Raw genomic sequence first — 18,490 nt, 5'->3', positions numbered from 1 at the left:
TGGAGGGGTGAAAGTGCAGCCCCAGAACTCCCCATATGGCATATATTCTCAGGGCTGGAGGGTAATAGAATAAGTCTTCCTTCTCACATCTCCAACTGCCCCTGGGTTTTCTGATGCCAGCCACAGGAGGTACAGAACCTCAGAAGGACACCTCTCGGGCCAGAGTAAGAAACAAGCTCTCCATCTCAACAGGAGCCTAGTTCAGTGGAAAGAACGTGTTGTAATCACAAGAGCAAAGGCTTAGGAGTCAGGGACTCTGGCTTTGATTCAAAGCCCGGCCACTATCTGGCTGTGTGATGTCGGGCAAGTTGTTTACCTTCTCACACCCTCAATCTATTAAACGGGGATAATCATCGGGTTTTAGGATTACTGGGAGGATTAAAGATTAATGTAAAGTATATACAGCAATGTATCTGTCTGGGGTGCTCAATAATGAGCAGTTATTCATTAATTTTTAAAAATTATGTATTCCCACTTGTATGTCCGGGGAGCAGGTGAGGGCTTGCCTTTGCCTGTGCTCCTCAGCAGGAGGCAAGTCCTCTTTTGGCGCACGTGCTGGCCAGAGCTCCATCCAGATATTCACATCAGGATTAAGAACCAGAGGCTGGAAACTAGGAGTGGTTTCCTGGCTCTGCTATTAGTTCAAGTCTTTGGCAAGAAACTTAATGTCTCTGCATCCTGGTTTACTCAATGTTTAAATGGAAGAATTAACCCTGCCCGGTCACAAACTTCAAGACCTCAACTGGAATGCCTGGGCTGAGGTGATTCCAGGTCAAAGGGGCAAAACCCCTTGGGTTCCTGGAAGACTTCAAGGGGCAGGCCAGGCTCTGAGCTTACTCAAAGAGGCCCCCTGGCTTGGGCATTCAATAGTGAGTTAGGGAGAAAATAAAGTCAATGATACATGGGCTGCCTCTTGGAATTCCAGGAGGGAAGAAGAGCAGGTGAAAAACCCTCAGAAATCCTAGAATGCTTCGAAATAGGGCCTAGCTCCCCTAACCACCTCATCTCATCCCTGCTTCTCTAATTTGTCCCCTTTCCCCATCCCTCTCTCTCTCTCTCCTCCCCCACCCCCAACTTTGAAAGAGTCTGAATGATGTGTGCCTGTCTCTCTCCTCTAATGCAGACAGCCAAGTGCTAACACTAGCAAGGTTAGTGATCTACATGAGAAGCCCACAGAACTCACAGCAGACTCAGTCCAGGGGCATTACTGTGCCCTCACCTTCTGAGCCAGTCTCAGGGCTGCAAGAAAAGAAACCCAGACAACTCCCTCGAGTTTTGTTTTCAGTCCTGAGAAAGGTCCCTGCCTTCTTGTGCCTGCCTGCAGCCCCAGCCTGGTATGCCATGGCCCCTGAGACCTCTGCTCCTCCCTTCTCTTCCAGGCAGAATATGCATCTGCCCTGGTCTGGCATTTATGCCAGCCTGGCTTTTCCCTGCAGGCCTGTTCCTCCATTCCCTACCCTGCCTTCTTCTGTGACTAGGAAGAAGTCCAGCACAAGGGTGCTGGGAAAGGGAGGGTGCTCTGAGACTCATTAACATGGCAATTTGGGGTGCCAGAGGAACCAACCAGGTTCCACAGCAAGCAGCAGTCCCCTGACCCAACAAGTTACATTGCCCTTTCCTGTCTCCCAGACAGACCCTAGCCAGGCTTTAGGCTGCTGACCATAAGATCAGACACCATCCCCCAGAGCTTTCCTTCTTTAAAGAATCTAAAGTCATCCTTCAGGAATTTTTTTTTTTTTTTTTTTTTTTTTAGCTGTCCAAGCATAATGGGGTGAGTATCTCCTCCATTCCCTTCTTCCACCCAAAAGGATTAGGGAAACTGGATTTACTTGGGGAGGAGGTGGTAGGTAGGGATTAGGTCTTGCCTAAATCAATCCGTGCTTCCACCTTCCCCCATACACCCATTTCAAGCAGTAACCTGAACCAGGGCTTTCTGGAAAGACTGTGCTGCAGCAGAAAGAAAAGAAGCGGCAACAAAAATCTGGTATCACCAGGAAGCCTGTGGCTGGCCACTGGCCAAGCGAGCCTGCAGGACCTAGAACATTAGGCCCTTCCTGTTGAATTCTGCTCTCACCTCAGCTGAGGCCAGGACATCCCAGGTGTGCAGGAAGCCTTGGGGGCATGGCATGCTCCCTGGGAGAAAGAAGGCCTGGAAAGGAGGCTGAACTGTGGTCTCAGCTTTGCCTCTTATGAGCTGAAGATGCTGAAGCCTATGTCCCCCTCTCTGAAGTGCATAGTTGTGAGCACACTGAGAGCTGCTGGGAGGATGTAAATGGGGTGGTACGGCATGGAAGCATCTAACAAAACCCACCCCAGTTTCCTTCCTCTTAATCCTGCCCCCAGCAGAAGGCCAGATTCCAGCTCTCCAGGACCGCAGTCCTGTGCGGAGTGGAGGGCAGCCGAAGATAGGGCGGCCTGTGCAGACCAAAGAAGTGGGTGGAGGAGCTGAGCTGGGCACCCCACTCACTGGAGGGGATGCGGCAAAGCAGGCAGCTGGGACTAGGTCCAAGTAGTAAGTCAAGTGTGTGCAATCTCCTGATGGAGCGTGCAGGGGAGAGGGTAGGAGTGTGTAATTTTCCTGCGGGCCACGGAAGGGTTGAGAGGAAGGCGGGAACAACCCGCGGTGGTAAGGTAAGTCGGTCCCTGCTCCTCCCTGTCCCTATCCACCACCACCACCAGGGACCCCATGCAGACCCGAGGGGGAGACCGGGGCTCCTGCCACTCACCCTAGCCGCCCGGGAGGAGTAGGGATCCTCGAAGAGCGCCCACATGCGGGGCTGCCAGCCGCGGCAGCTCCCAGACCCGGCGCCATGGCCTGCGCCTCCCTCGTGGGGGCCCAGTCGCTGCAGGGCCAGCTCCCGCTCATCGTCGCCGGCCTCGTCGCTGGGCCCCGCGCCGCTGCCGCCTCCGTCCGGGCTCTCGAAGATGTCGAGCGCCTCCTCGGCGTCGCGGTGCTGCCGGTAGGTCATCCAGCAGCAGGGCTCCACGTCGGTCTCGTCGATGCCCCAGAAGGTGAGCTCCTCCTCGAAGAGCGGCCCGCACACGTCGGCGGGGCAGTGCAGCTTGCCGGTGCGGTAGTAGTTGAGGACGTAGGCGAAGACGCCCGGGTGCCTGTCGAAGAAGAACTCGCAGCCCCCGCCGCCGCTGCTGCCACTGCTGCCCGCACCGCCGCCATCGGTCTCCGGCCGGCCCCCGCCGTCGGGGTCGGCCAGCCAGGCGAGGCGGGTTCCCGGTAGGGTGCGCAGGGTACTGCGGTAGGTCTCATGTCGCGTGCCACCCACGTTGATGATGATCTTCTCCGACGCCTCGCCCTTGGCCATCTCCTCCTTCAGACATGTTTTGGATGGCGGCTTGTTCCCCGACTTGCGCCCGCGGTAGGAGGAGACACACACCGAGCTGATCATAAGAAGCGCTGCGGGGCTCCGGCTTGGGGCGGCCGCTGCCCTCCAAACACCCTTCCCGAGGAGGTAGCGTCAGACGGGGGGAGGGGAGGAGACGAGAAGGAGGCAGGAGGCGGCGGCGGCGGCCCCCTCTGCGGCGTGGCCCTGCCCCTGCCTACCCCCCCAGGGACGCGGAGCGGGAGGAGTTGGGTTTCTCCGGCGCACAGGTGGTTGGGGTTAGGGTAGGAAGCGCCAGAGAGAGGGAAGCAGAGAGAGGGAGGACCCGGGGAGGCAGAAGCAGGCACGCACGCGGTCCCCCGCTAGGACGGGACACACAGACGCTCTGGGCCGGAGACACGCCCCCGCTTCACCCCTACCAAAGACAAGGAAGCGCACAGTCCGAGCGCACCGTGAGGGTCCGGGGCGCGCGCGCTCACACTCACACGAGCCACCCCCCCGGCTCCCAGACCGCACCAAGCCCCGCAGCAGCCGGCTTCCCCGCAGCGGCGGCAGCGCAGCAGCAACAAGTCTTCCGAGCGGCTGCCGGGGCCGGGCCGACGCTCTCACGGCAGCCGGAGCTCCGCCGGCCCGGGCTGCGTGCGGTCAATACGAGGCGGCGGCGGCGGCATGTGGCCTCTTCCCCCCATTCATAAATCCAGCGCCGGGCGAGGAAGGCGGGCGGGGCAGAGCAGAGCGCGGCGGCCGGGCTGGCGGAGGCTGCTCAGGGCGAGGCGGCAGCTGGAAAACAAGCGCACCCGCAGGAGCGAGTCTCGGGTCCTGCGTCCGCGGCTGGGAGCTGCGCCGGACAGGGCGCAGGGCTGCGGGGGCCGCGCTGGGGCGGGGGGGCCTCAGACGGGGCGTCCTGCGCTGCGCCGAGCCTGGGGGGCGGGGCCGCTCGGGAGAGCCGGGCTCTGGGCACTGGCGAAGGAGCACCCGGGGCGGCGGCCGAGTGGCCGAGGACACCTGCAGGCTTCCCGGGCAGCGCGGAAAGGGAGCTTCAGCGCAACGCCCCGGCGCCGGGCTCCTGCGATCTGGCGGCGCCGGGAGCCACGCCATCTACGCGTCTCCCCATCTCCGGGTGGGGCGCCGGCCTTCGCAAGCGCGCGGCAGGGGGCGGGCGCGAGGTGGCAGAGGGGAGGGGGCGCGTAGGCGCCGGTGGGCTGGGGCCCTGGGGGGGGGCCTAGCTCAGCCTCCCGCAGCGGCCGCCAAGCTCCAGTGGCGCCTTTTCCTCGGGAGCCCCGCCTCACCCAGGCGCGCCCTCCGTGGGGCGGGGTGGGCGGGGCTGACCCGGCTCGCTGCAGGCCCCGGTGGCCCAGCGCAGCCTTCCTCCCGGGAGCAGAGGCCCGCCGAGGCGCGTCACCTCCTCGCCGCCAGTGCCCAGCCCAGCGCACCGCCCCTGCCCGCCTCCGCCGGCAGCCGCTCCCGTCCCTCTCGGCCCTGCTCCCCGCCTCCCCCCGGCCCGCAGCTCCTCCCACTGCAGCCCGCTGACACAGAAGCGCTCTCGACCCCTGACCTCTAACCTCCGCCGGTCTCCTCTTGCTGCGTCCGTCGCCCCCTCCTCGCCAAGCTGGTTGCATGTTTCACTGCGGCTGACGGAAGGCCAAGGAAGAAAGGGGGTAGAGACGCTGTCGCGAGCATCAGGCTGCTCTTTCCTTTCCCAGGCACAGTGTTGGGGCCTTCTGAGCACCCCACCCCGCATCCTGCGCCTCGGCGACCCAACGGAGTCCAAGACGCCCATAGTCTTGATGCTCTCTGCCTCGGTCTCAGCCACCACAGCCTCCGCGATGGAATGGGGGACGTGGTGGCCTTGGACAGAGAAGCGCCTCTTGGGCCCGATGGAAGGAAACCGTAGCTCTGGCTCTGTTCATAGCGAAACGTGTTATGGGTTATGGATGTGGGCTGGGTGGGTGACCCTGAAAGGCCATGAATTAAAGCTTTTGCTTGTCACTGCTGTGGGGGCCACATAGGAAGTGCCTGTGTCCTGCCTCGTGACCCCTCCTACTTCTACTCTTATTCCACCCATTGCAATTTGACTTTGCCTGTGTATATTTCTCGTCTCCCCTCCCCAACCCTGAGCCCCTACAGGCGGCGTTGTATTTTTTCATCTTGGTAGCTCCCACCGTGCTTGCCTCTGAGAACCTGTTTGCTAAGTGACTGCGAAGCTTCCATACCCAAAACATTAGGCACCCACTGGATTTTACTGGCCCTATCCCAAGAGCAACTTCCAGATTCATTTGTTTTTGTTAAGTCCAGAACCTATTTTACATCTTCATATTAATCCCCATTGGGTTTTCTTTTTCTTTTTTACTGCTTCAGGCAGCCTCCATGCTTGTCTGGATGATGTCAGAAGATCTTGAGGCAGAAATGACACACCTGCCCTAGACACCTGTCACCATCTCATTTCCCATTTTTGGATCAGGCAGTACCTAGCTCAACTGGGAAAATCAAGGGTCTATGTGTGCTCTCAGGAAAGGTTAAAAGCCCAGTGCCAACGCAAGGGAGTTTTACAAGCAAGTCTCATTATTAATGAGACCAGAAAACCAAAATGACAGTGATCTTTGATGATCTGTACTGATATGCAGGGGATGTGAGTTAATTAGAAACACACATTTACTGGCACCTGCTTTGTGCCCAGTCCCTGCTCCTCAAAATGATATTTATATTTCAGAGTTTAGCTGACTTTGAGTTTGCTGCCATGAAAAGAAATATCCCAAGTGTGACTGGGAAGAGAAGACCCGGGACAGGCCAGAAGCTGGAGTGAGGAAGAAGGAACCACAGAATATTAAAAAAATCATCTGTAATGAATAAGTTTCAAGTCCTATCTGGTCCGTGTCCTGGTAAAGTCCCTTAGGGTCTCTCCCCTGCTTTCTATTCTTCAGGATAACTGAACTCAGTCATTGTAAGAAAGGGAGTATAGTGGCCAGGGGAAAAAAACCCCATAGTATCCCACCCGCCACTGACTTATTCACTCACTGAATACATACTGAATACCTGCAAGATGCCAGAAGCAGTTCCAGGCACTGGAAACACATCAGTGAATAAAACAGCCACTTGCCCTAGGAAATCTGCCCAACTGGTGCTTTCATTCTACAGTGCTTGTGGATGGTGATGAACACCTGGGGAGATGGGTAGGGGGAGAAAGCTGCCGGGGAAAAATACCAGGAGGGAAGGGAGGGAGATCAGACAGTCGGGGTGCGGACATGGGAACCTAGGAAGAGCTGACAAAAGCATAGGGCCCAGCCTGGGAGAGGCAGCTGGGTAAAGGTGCTCAGTGCAGTGACCAGCTCTGGAGGCAGGAGCTCAGCCTCGGTCCCAGGCCTCCAGAGAGTGCCTCACCCTTGCTGAAGGTTTTATTCTAGAGCTCTGAGCTCACCTGTTACCTGTGACTTTCTGGGGAGTCGATATGCTGCAGTTAGCACATGGGACTTGTCCCCATCAGTTCTTTGCATGAGGTGTTGGTGTTCCCTCAAAACGCGGAGCACGGGAAAGACAGGAGAGCCCCCTGCCCAGCCCTCTGGCACAACCTACCATGGATGGGAGGGTGCTGCCCCCTTGTGGTGCTAGGACGTCCTGGCTCCGGACCTCGCCCTGGGCTCTAGGCTATGATGTGGGCAGATGGACATGCGGCTGATTCTGGGCTTCTTTTTGATTCCAGGACCTTGGTATTTCTCCCAGCCTAACTCTGCCACTGGGACTCTGCCTACTTCCTCCCTTCTTTCTTCTTCCAAGACCTTGATACCTGACAGACTTAAGCAAGACCACAAATCAGCCACTATTGGAAATTCCTAGTTCCCCAAGCTTCTTTCTCCCATTTTCACCTTTTCTCTGCTGTCCTCTCCTGGACGCCCTGGTTTCTTCAGGCTGTCAGGGAACAGCGCCTGTCTGAGAGCCAGTTCACAGACGGTGTCAGTCACGGTGGGTTTCCCTCATCAGGGGTGAGGGTGTGGCGAGAACAGGAAGAAAGCGTCATGAGAGATTCCAGAGGGGAATGGGGGCTGTCAAGCACCTGCACCCTTTCCAGGCCCACCTGCCACAAAAAGGTCCTCCCTCACCTTCTGAATGCTGAGGCTGCCCTTGGGAAGCTGAGAGCCTGGAATCAGCCATTCACCCTTCCTTTTCCCCACTCGGGCTTTGTATGGGCTCAGCCTCTTTAGTGACTGCAGCCATCCAATCTCCTCTCCATCTTCCCTCTTTGCAACCCCTTTGTTTTGAGGGTCTCCAGGCCAAGGCAAGGCTATCCACTTTCCCTTTTTTGGCATTCTGGCTCCTGCCAGAGACTGACCCTCCTCCTTCAGGTCCAGGCCAAGGAGCCAGCATCCTTTCCCGGCATGCCCCATTCTCTCCCAGCCTGGAAAATTGAATTGCTTTATCAGACTCATTAGAGGGTGATAGGGCCTCGCTGCTCATGGGGGAACAAGAGAAGGGAAGGCAAGAGCAGGCTGGCAGCCTCCTGTCTGTGTCTCAGCTCATTTCACCCTGCCTCCCCCAACCCCAAGCAGCCTGCAGACACTTGCATCTGGGGAGAACCTAGCCCTAGTGATCCAGGTCTTGTGAAGGTCAGTAGAATGGCTCTGCCTCCGGACTGAAAGCAGGGCTGGGTTGCTATGATAATCCCGGTGAAGTTGTGTCTGGGGTTCAAAGGCAGCCTTTGAGGGCCCAGCTCTTAAAGAGAAGAGAGCAGAAGCTCAGGCCTGGCCAGGGTTCAGGGCCTCATACACTATGGACCTGGAGTCATAGGGTTGGAGGGGACCTGAGTGTTAGCTCGGGGACACATTCCCCCCTCTTCGGGATGTCAGGCCTAAGCAGCAGCAGCGAACTCTGTCTGAGAGGCTGAACTAGGGCTGGGGTTGGATCAAGGACAGAGAACGATGTTGGGGGCCCGTAGCTGACTGGACCCCAGAGGCCTCCTTGTTTAAGGCTGCTGGGCTGGGCACTCGGCCTGCATCCAGAGAGCACCCGCAACACACACAGACACACACACACATACGCACGCACAAACACACGCCCAGGATCCGGCTGGCAAGACTTCTTGACACTTAGCATTTCTCAGCCTGCATCCAGAGAGCATCCTCCTCCAAGACAAACACACACACACACACACACACACACACACACACACACTAGCCCAGGGTCCAGCTGACAAAACTCCTTGACACTTAGCATTTCTCAGCCTGCATCCAGAGAGCATCCCCCTCCAAGACAAACACACACACACACACACACACACACACACACACTAGCCCAGGGTCCAGCTGACAAAAGTCCTTGACATTTGGCATTTCTCCATCTAAAAAAGTACAGATTCCTCCCACCTGGGCTAAGTTCCAGAAAAACTGGTTTATTCCATCAGAGTAGTTAATTAGTCCTGATGGGCTCAGTCCCCTCCAGCAATGTCCTGGGGAAAGGGGGAGCAGCTGTCTGGAGAGGCAGGCCAAACTCAGGTTCCTCTTGGGTGCTCCCGAAGCCCAGGGATTCTTCCCTGCTTGGGTCAGCCCTGGGCAGAATGGAGGGACCCAGAACCCAGGCAGCTCAAAGCCAGGGACAGAGGGCAGATCCCCACTGAGTCTTTCTGCTCTGCAGCCAGCACTGTGCCTGGCATGGATCAATCTTCGTAAGGGTTTGTGGTTGAATGACAGGCATAGTCTTCTGCCGTTTCGAAGGTTTCTTTCCACCTAAGATGATGTAAATAAAGAATGCAATTAGCCAGGTGTGGTGTGCCTGTAATCCCAGCTACTCGGGAGGCTGAGGCAGGAGAATCGCTTGAACCCAGAAGGTAGAGGTTGCAGTGAGCTGAGATGGTGCCATTGCACCCCAGCTGGGGCAACAGAGTGAGACTTTGTCTCAAAAAAAATAGCAGAGTGCCTGGCACCAGTGAGTGTGTCAGTGGAGGAAACGCCCAAGTCAGATTGTGACTGCCTCTTCAAGGCGGGGACTCTTGCCTGGTCCTTTGTATATTCCCAGTGCTTAGCACAATCCCAGGCGCTCGGAATACCTGATTCATACTTGATGCATGGAATTAATGAGGCACGGGGATGGGGAGGAGTCCTCCCTGTCGGTTTCTTGCTGTGTGGCTGAGTGTACTAGATTGGGAGTCAAGAAACCCAGGCATTGGCCCCAGTCTCCCACTTGTTTGGTTGTGGGAATTCTGGTGAAATGTCTTTCCCCTTTGAGCCTCAGTTTCCTCCATTGTTATACAAGGAGGCTTGGCCAGATCATCACTAAGGTTCATGTCCCAGTTACTATTGTTGTGAAACAAATTACCCCCAGTATGTAGTGGTATAAAGCCAACAGCCGTTTCATTTTGCTCATTATTTTATGGGTCAGGAAATTAGGAAGTGCTCAGCTGGACAGTTCTTGCTTAGGGTCTCTTATGCAGCTACAGTCAGATACCAGCAGGCTGCAAACATCTGAAGCTCAGATGGGCTATAGGTTTAGTATGAGTGTTCATGTGGCTGGCAGTTGACACTGGCTGTTGGCTGGACACTCAGCTGAAGCTGTCACCCTAAACATCTGCAAACATATTGCCTCCCTAGCACGGCAGTCTCAGGGTGGTTGGCCACCTTACATGGCAGCTGGTTGCCTCTAGAGCCAGTATACCTAGAATACCAGGCGGAAGTGGCACAGCCTTTCGTAATCTAGCCTTGGAAGTCACATAGCATCACTTCTGCTAACCCTGTTGGTCAGAGGAGGCATTTGCTCACCCAGAATCAAGAGGAGGAGCATAGACTCCACTTTTGATGGGAGAAGTATTAAAAAGAATTTGGGGCCCTTTTTTTTATGAGGAAATCTCACTCTGTCTTTCAAGCTGGACTGCACTGGCTCAGTCTTGGCTCACTGCAACCTCCACCTCCCAGGTTCAAGCAATTCGCCTGCCTCAGCCTCCCAAGTAGCTGAGATTATAGGCATCTGCTACCATGCCCAGCTGATTTTTGTACTTTTAGTAGAGACAGGCTTTCACCATGTTGGCCAGGCTGGTCTCAAACTTCTGACCCCAAGTGATGCCCCCGCCTCAGCCTCCCACAGTGCTGGGATTACAGGCATGAGCCACCGCGCCTGGCCTTTTCTTTTTTTAAAAACAAACAACAACAAGAAAACAAAAACAAAACCCCACCATAACCTTGTGGTCCGTGGAATATTTGGGCTTGGCCCAAGTCCTGTGCCTGGAGCCGTCTGGCGGTGACTGCTCAGGTGAACAGGATAAGGTGCAGGGCAGTGAGACCCCACACCCTGGTACTCCCTTTCCTGGAGAGAACCTTTTCTCCCCTCCTTCCTTGACTTCTACAGATTTAATGCTGAAAATGTCCTTTGCAAATAGCTTTAGGATATGGGTCATTGCACAGGTGTCGGGGCCCCCAAAATAAAGCAGGCCCCATGGCTTCGCCCAGGATTGCAAGCAGGAAGGAAGGAAATATTTAATGGGCACCTATTGTGTCCCCATATGGAAATTAGTCTATGTTGTATTCCAGTAGATATTACTGATGAAGTTCATTTTTTTCCTTCATACCATCTCTAAGGAAGAGATTTTATTGTCATCCTTCTTTTACAGATCAGAAAATGAAGGTTCCGGGGTTTAAGTGGCTTCCCCAAGGTGGTATAGTGGGTGACAGACCCACGATTCAAACCACCCATGATTCATGCCACCTGCCCTGGGACACACCGGAGGCAGAAGCAGAAGCTTCACATGCCCTTCCACCTGCCCTGCTCATCCTCCTCCCTGCTTGCTCCCTCCACCCAAGGCCCGAACTTACTCACTCACCTCCCCACCAGAAATGACCTGTTGTGTGTCCCAGTTCCGTAGCTCTAAGCTGATATCCCCTCAGGAGAAAGCTTCCACCCAGATGCTGGTGACTAAAGGCAAAGATCCCTAACACTCAAGAATCAGCCCATTACACGGGCAGCCACAGATTCTCCCTGCTCCCCATCAACAAGTGGGGACTTCTGTGTGCCCTCCCCTTTATTCCAGCAGATGCTGCGACCCACAGGAAGTGGTGGAGGTACTTCAACCAAAAGACTGAATACAAGCAGTGACTTTCCCAGCACCAGGCCATTTCCCTGTTTGAAAGATACATGGGAGATGTGGAGTCGTCGGGCAGGGCTCCTCCCTCTGCCAGACTCAGGACCAGGCCTTAAAAACCTGGCGGCTTGCACCTCCTGTTTCTTGAAATGGTGTCTCTGGGGACCCTGAGCCCCTCAGTCGGCAGTCTGGCCGAGTACCCATGCTGGAGAGGTAGTGGCACTCTGGCCAGGAGGCCCAGCCAAACCCAGTCTTCCAGCCATTCTCACTGGGGTGCCAGGCATTTGAGTGAATGTGAGGGCAGCTGCCTTGGGCCCTGCAAACTAGTTCTCTGCTAGCTGGATATCACCGAGTGGCCTCAGTTGCCACCAGAAGGGTTGCTCAGACAAGTCCTGCCTGAATTCCTTACTCACTAAACTGTGAGATAGAATGGTTTTAAGCCACTCAGATTTGGGGTAACTTGGAACACAGCAGTAGATAACTGGGCCAGCAGGAGTTATCTCGTTGAATCTATATATTATCTCTATTTTACAGACTAGGACATTTAAGCTCAGATGAATTAAGTGACTTGCTCAAGGCCTCACAGGAAGCAGGGAGCTGGGTGGCATTTGAACCTGAATTTGACAAGTATGATTCTAGATCTCCTTCGCACCGAAGCCCTTGTTATGCTGCTGCGTCTTGGTGGGTCTGTGTGCCCCTCCTGGCAGGAGGCTCGCATCTCAACCAAAAACATTACCTTCAACCAAAAGACTGAATACAAGCAGTGACTTTCCCAGCACCAGGCCATTTCCCTGTTTGAAAGATACATAGGGAGATGTGGAGTCGTCGGGCAGGGCTCCTCCCTCTGCCAGACTCAGGACAGCAGAGCTGATTTTCACATCTTTATTCATCTATAGCTGGCATGGAGCCTGTCCAGAGTGGGTACATAATAAATATTTGTTCAACAAATAAGCGAACCCACAAGGAATAAGAGAAAGAAAGGCAAGCAGGCTACGATCTGGTGAGAAAGGTTTTCCTGCCATCTGGTGGCTATTCCTGGAACAACACTTTCTATAGCAAGAAGAAAATGGCAGGCTCCTTAGGGTCCTTGGCTGTGTGTGTCTGAGTGCAAGCAGCATCATTCCAGCCTGGAGCTGAGTGGGGTGGGGTGAGGCCTCCTCCAAGAGCCAGACTTCTTGCCTTTTTCAATGCCGGTGTTCCTGGAGGGTGAGGCAGGAAGAAGAGCTTCCCCGGCCACCAGCACGTTCTGTTCTTCACGGTGCTGAGTATTCAGTGGGTGTTTAATAAATGAATACTTGGTACTGGAATGTTAGAACAGAGGTGATATCAGATCCCCTAGTTCATCTTTACCTTCTACTGAAGTGTGCAGAAGAGATAACTATCCTGAAGAGAGGGGCAGAACTTAGAATATGCCTGCTCCGGGGAGCCCAGCCCAACACCCCAGCACGTGAGAGTCCCCTGCCTCCTCATCCTCACGCTCAGACCTCTGGGCACTGGCACCTTCCCATCACTGTCCTTCGCTGAGGTGGGCCTCCACACCCAACCCTTGCCAGGCTGACAAGTGTAGCTTTTCCTGGCAGGCAGGCAGGACAAGAGTTTCCTCTGCAGGGTCCCATAAGAGACCACTAAATACCATCCCCACTTCAGATGCAGCTTTGCCTGGAAAAATCCTGACAGCAAAGGATCTCCCTCAGGAAACTGTTGCAAAGAAGACAGAAAATTAGATCTGAGGAATCGCTGGACCCCAATAGGGCCTGCTACAAGTGTGTGCATTGTTACTACGTAGGTCGATTCCTGGGAAAATATAGACATGACCCTGCCCACCCCCCCCCCCCGGCTACTCCTCAGCCAGCCAGCACCCACAACCTCCTCAGTGGCCTGTCCACCCATCCCAGTCCAGGCTTTTCCCCCAAAGCTTCCCGCAGGATCCTTGGCCACCCATCCCTCTCCCTGATTGCAAGAGCAGGGGAGAAAGGCAAGAAGGATTTGGTAAGAACAGACGCTTTATTGCACACCATGGCGGGGGAGAGAGGAAGAGGGGTCTAGGGTGACAATGCCTCCTCCCCTCCCCTGGGCTGAGTGGCTTGGACCCAGGGCTCTGATCAGCCATGGGACACATGGTCTTGAATTGTTCTGAACTTATGCCAGAACCCAAGGTGACGCCCGGTGTGTGTTCTTGGGTCTGTACAGAGCAGAGCTTTCAATGAGAAAGGGCCCTGGGCCCCTTCCCAGCCGCAGTCATCAGACCCCAGTGAAGCAGCAGACCTCACATCTCAGGGCCCATTTGAAGGACCCAGGGATGCTCAGGGAGCCAGGTGCATTCTAACTGATTCAGTTGGCTCTTTTCACAGTGGGGAGTACTCTGGGGGAGTGGGGTGAGGAGTGGGGGGAGGAAGTGCAGAAAAGCAGTCCCCTGCCTGGTAATACTGCAGTGCCTGGGGCCATGGCTCCTGGGCCCCAGCCTCATGACCCACACAGGCTAACTTGGAGCAGGGGTTCTCCTGGCACTGGGAAAGCAGCAGGCCCTGCAGATGTATTGCTGGAGGGCAGAAGCCGACCTCACTGGCATTAACTGCTGTACCCTCCCTGTTCAGCCCCCATCTGGGCCTCAGGCTTCAAGTTGCCTCAGTGCACAGGGCGGAAGGCTCCCTGAGCAAGAAGCTGGTGATGGGGCTGGAGCGCAGGCACGGGTAGGGAACCAGGGGACTGTTGACTCTTTCAGGCACATCCCTGCCCTGGAGTTCCCTCTGCCTTCTGGCAGGCACTGTGTGGACAGCACCAAAGCCAGTGGGGGTGGGGACCCTGTGCAGGGACTTGGGGACGTGGTCCTCTCCTGCTGCCTCCTGTTCCTCCAGGATTCTGGGGCTGGGTCTTAGCTCATCAGGTGACCACACCTGCCCTTGACTCCAAAGGCGTCAGAAGCACAGTGGGGAGGGGGCAGGTGGCCCCTTCCAAACACTGTCAGGACTGTGTCAAGGCAAATGCAGCAGTGCCATGAGATCCTTCTTGGGGCCTTGCCGTCTTAAAAGTCCCAATACTTTTCCTCTGCAGAAGAGCTTTGATTCTACTGGGAACAGCAAGAAGTGACTGGTAAATAAATTTGAGGATTTTTTTCCCCTAACGCCCTCCTTCCCTGTTTCTGGCAAACCCAGTGGTGTGAAGGCAATGAGTCACCAGCAAGAAACACATGCCTTTCCCCACAGCAGGGGGCTCCAAAGGCACCCTGCCGGCCCTGAGGCTGCCTGCTGATAGAGCCAAGAGGAGCAAGAGGAGGCAGGGGGAGGGACCGCAGTCTTCAGGAAGATGGTGAACACTGGGAGTCACAGATCAGCAAGCTACACACACCCACACCCACGTATGTGCACACCACACACACACACACACACACACACACACGCCCCAAGCTCTGGGCCCTACGTCTAACACACAGCAAAGACACAGCAAAAGCCTACATCGAGCACTAGTGAGCCCACACCTAGCAAGCACACAGCCCCAGCTCAGCCCCTCCCGCTGGGGCCTGGCCCAGCCACACGCTACAAAATTAAAAATATATCAAATATACAATGAAAATAGATCTGTACAGCACTGAGGATGAAAATAGTCCACCAGCCACAGTATAATATTGGGTTTGTCATTTAACAGCATTTACACCCACATGTACAGAGTGAATATACAATAGAAATAGAATATATAGAAGAGTATATATAGTAGAGTGTCTCTCCTGGGGCTTTGCTTTCCTGTTGCTAATTCTGCTTGGGATTCTGCAAGGGGCCAGATAGGAGATGTTGTCAGGTGAGGGGGCCTACGGCGGGGTGTTGTACCCCAAAAACTCATCTCTTTGGGGAGATGTGGGTCTCTCTCTCCCCTCAAACACTCAGGAAGAACAGGTAGGGGAGAAGGGGCTAGAAAGGGGAAAGTGGAAGAGGGATGAGTAAGGGAGAGGGTAGGTTGGGGGATAGACCGCTCCCAGGCTTGGGGAGAGAGTAAGGAACTCGGGAGTAAAGAAGGGGACCCTGATTCTGGTCTGTCCCTCCAGGTCCTAAGAGCAATCTGAGCCACAAGAGTGACTCGGGACCCTTTGTGAAGGTGTCCAGGTTGAGCACTGTGGCCTGTTTCTGCCCTGCCCACCAGAGCTCTCAAAGATGAAGCCAGTATTCCCTCCTTTCTCTCTCCCTTCCTTCCTTCCTCCCCCCACCCCAACATCCATCCATCCATCCATCATCCATCCATCCATCCATCATCCATCCATCCATCATCCATCCATCCCTCATCCATCCATCCATCCATCCATCCATCCATCCATCCATCCATCTCTCTGCAGGCATTTACTCGGGTCAGGTTCCTCCCTGGCTGCACTCTGAGAATGGGCTCTCCTCCAGAGGAGGCCCTGAAGATAATGGCGGGTGGGGTCACTGTTGCCAGCTGCAGCCCTTGCCTTTGGCAGCCTCTACTGTCCACAGCACTGCCTGTGGTGCTGGCCACTATGGGCCAGGGAGGCTTGGGAAAGGTCTCCAAGGTGTCTGCACATGATGTACTTGTGCAATAAGGAGAGTGAGTGGTGGCTCAAAGGGGCAGTGAATATCGGTCTTTCCCCAGGAGTGAGGCTTTCTGGTGATAAGCCCCTGAACTCCGGGGACCCCTGTTCCAGGGGAAAAGCTGCCACTAGACAGAACACTGGGCCCCAGGTGAGGAGGGTGGGGAGTGTGCTTCACAATTGTGCTCCTAACCATCTAGTTTGTGCTGGAAACCTCTCCTTGCACCGTTTCCTTCTCTCTCCAGGAAAGAGGCAGAGGCCACCACTGTGGGCTGGGGAGGGGTGCTGGGGACAGGGAGATGGCTAAGCCCTAATTGAGGTGGGAAAGGTTCTGGTCCCAGTCACTGCACTCCCAGGCAGGATGCAGGAGCTCATACCACCCACCCCAGGCAGGGCAAGGACATGGGAAGATTCCACCCAGGGACCAGGGCAGAGGAGGTTCCTCACCTTCTGCTACCAAGGCTCAAGTTCAAGCCGAGGACAGCACCCACCTTAGACAACAGAACTTGGGGCTTCTGTGTATACCCTCCCCAGTCTCAGCCCTGGGCCCTGGCACACCTGCTTCCACCTCCGCCTTCAAGCAGGTAGCCTTTTGAGCTGGGACCATCCCCGTCTGGGCTGGGCAGGATGGTGTCCTGTTCTCATTGCAGAGTGAACCAAAGTCCACTCTCCTTCTCCAACCCCAAGGCCCTCACCACCACCATCTGCCAGCTCAGGGGACCCCAGAGCCCTAAGAACTGCAGGTGGCAAGTTATAGAGAGAGAGGGAGGTGAGGGAGTTCTGCAGTGGCCACCTGGAGTCTCCCATGGACTGGGAAGCAAGGCTGATGGGTTGTTTCAATTACACGGCTGCAATCTGGCAGAGGCTTTTGGAGGGCTAGATAAGTGGGGTCCTGAATTGGGAAACCGAGCTGCTCCCAGCTTCCTGCTCAGGGCTAGGGAGTAGAGTCTACTGGGACTGAAGAGGGGAGTGAGGCAGGGCAGACCCTCTCTTCTTGGGCAAAGGGCCTGGCCTGGGCCTGGTGACCACCTGGAGGAAGAGGCCAGGCCTGGACAAGTGGGCAGGTTGAGCACTGGGGGAGAGGTGGGCAGGGCTGGGGCAGTGGTCAGAGCTCCGACTCAGGGGTGCTGGCCAGGAGGTAGCCGCTCCCATAGCGTCCATTGGGGTTACCGCTGGTCTCCAGGGGCGATGTGCTGCCGGGGCCCAGATAGGAACGGTGAGTAGGCATGGGGGAAGGTGCCTCACTGGGCACCTTGCTGAGGATGAAGCGGGTCTCATCATTCTCCTCCAGGTTGGAGATGTCCTTCATCATGCGGCCCTTCTTGTAGGACACGGAGAGCGTGTTGGAGCCATCAGAGAGCAGGTGGAAGTGCCGCAGGACGAACACCACAGGGATGGGCAGCGCCGCCACGACGATGAGGGTGATCAGGAGTGCCATGGCCCAGTTGGGGAAATACAGGTAGCGCTCGGCAGCCTGCGGATGGGCCACCTTGAGGGCTGCTGCCAACACTGCGACAGCCCTCCCCTCCCAGGTCCTCCAAGTCCGCTCTCCTGCCCTCACCCCTGGCCTTCCCCCCCTCCCCTCCCACCATCCTGGCCAGGCACAGGCAGGGATGGGGGTCGACAGGGGTTTACCTGGTCACCTTAGTGAAAGGGTCTAGGGTGGTTTCTACATCTATAAAATGGACTGATTTCACTCCACAAGCATGGAGAGAGAATATGGGTTAGAAAGACTGGATACGTGCATTAATCTTTCTAAGCCTCAGTGTCCCCATTTGTGCTACCAGGATGATGCCACCCCTTGTCTTTGGGTTGTCGTAAGATTGCGGTTTAGGTGTGAAGGCCCTGGCAGGGCCTGGCACACAGCAGCTGCCCTAGAAAGGGGTATCCCTATCAGTGGTTGCCTTAAAGGCCTGGGAAGATGCAAGTGTCCCAGAGGTTTGGAGCCCCACCCCTCACCTCCTCCTTGATCCAGGCGCTGTAGCCCGGGGGTGTGACCCCCAGCTGGATGACGCTGGCCGTGGTGAGCACAGCCATGCAGAGCGGAGACACGAACTTCCACATGTAGAAATAGAAGCGGTAGGGGCGGAAGCCCAGCATCTCCGTCAGCTCCTGCATGAACCTGCCGGGCATCGCAGAGGGTCCAGCAGTTGGCAACCCTCAGTCACACCTCCCTCTTCCCCCGTCACCATCTCCTCCAGAAAGTCTTCCCAGTCCCTCCCTCTGGGCTCTTCTATTCTTCACATTCAGTGCTCATGTGCTCATGTGTGTGGTCCGGCTGGCCTCCGGGAAGGCTCTACCGTCCTCCTCTAAGCCTCTGATTCTGTCACATCATGCCCCATCCAGGGATATGATAGAGGCCACCAGACACAGCCTGGGCAGGTGCACGTCTGTTTTTTGTATCGACAGCTTGTGTGTCCAGGGAGCGCCTAGCCCCTTCACCCTGGCCTGGCTCAAGACTTCCCCTGCTGGCAAAGCAGTAGAACTGCACTTCTCTAGTGTCCAAAGGTAGAGAGCTGCTCTGACTCAGGGGTTTCCAACCAAGGAGTGAGCAGAATCCGG

The 18,490-nt window shown here is 55.8% G+C and overlaps 2 protein-coding genes across 13 annotated transcripts in view; both read right to left on the bottom strand.

Annotated features, from left to right (window-relative positions):
- The window catches only part of KCNC4 (potassium voltage-gated channel subfamily C member 4), a 72,187-nt gene extending 67,576 nt beyond the window's left edge, over positions 1–4,611 (bottom strand). For all 11 annotated transcript variants that reach the window (XR_013520334.1, XM_035252432.3, XM_035252426.3 and 8 more), the window contains exon 1: positions 2,727–4,611. Coding sequence is in view for 10 of the 11 variants with exons in the window: in XM_035252432.3 (XP_035108323.1) it covers positions 2,727–3,404 (678 nt within the window). In the remaining variant the exon portion in view is untranslated. The remainder of the gene's footprint in view (positions 1–2,726) is intronic.
- An 8,768-nt stretch (positions 4,612–13,379) lies between these two features.
- SLC6A17 (solute carrier family 6 member 17) overlaps positions 13,380–18,490 on the bottom strand; it is a 52,775-nt gene continuing 47,664 nt past the window's right edge. For both annotated transcript variants that reach the window (XM_035252424.3, XM_035252423.3), the window contains 2 exons: positions 17,888–18,050; positions 13,380–17,402 (listed from right to left, as the gene is read on the bottom strand). In XM_035252424.3, the coding sequence (XP_035108315.1) occupies positions 17,034–17,402; positions 17,888–18,050 (532 nt within the window). In that variant the 3' untranslated portion in view covers positions 13,380–17,033. The remainder of the gene's footprint in view (positions 17,403–17,887; positions 18,051–18,490) is intronic.

The sequence above is a fragment of the Callithrix jacchus genome, chromosome 7, assembly GCF_049354715.1.
Source record: "Callithrix jacchus isolate 240 chromosome 7, calJac240_pri, whole genome shotgun sequence".
Taxonomy (NCBI): Eukaryota; Metazoa; Chordata; class Mammalia; order Primates; family Cebidae; genus Callithrix; species Callithrix jacchus.
The sequence above is the reverse complement of the archived record's forward strand: the minus strand, read 5'-3'. Positions and strand labels throughout refer to the sequence as shown.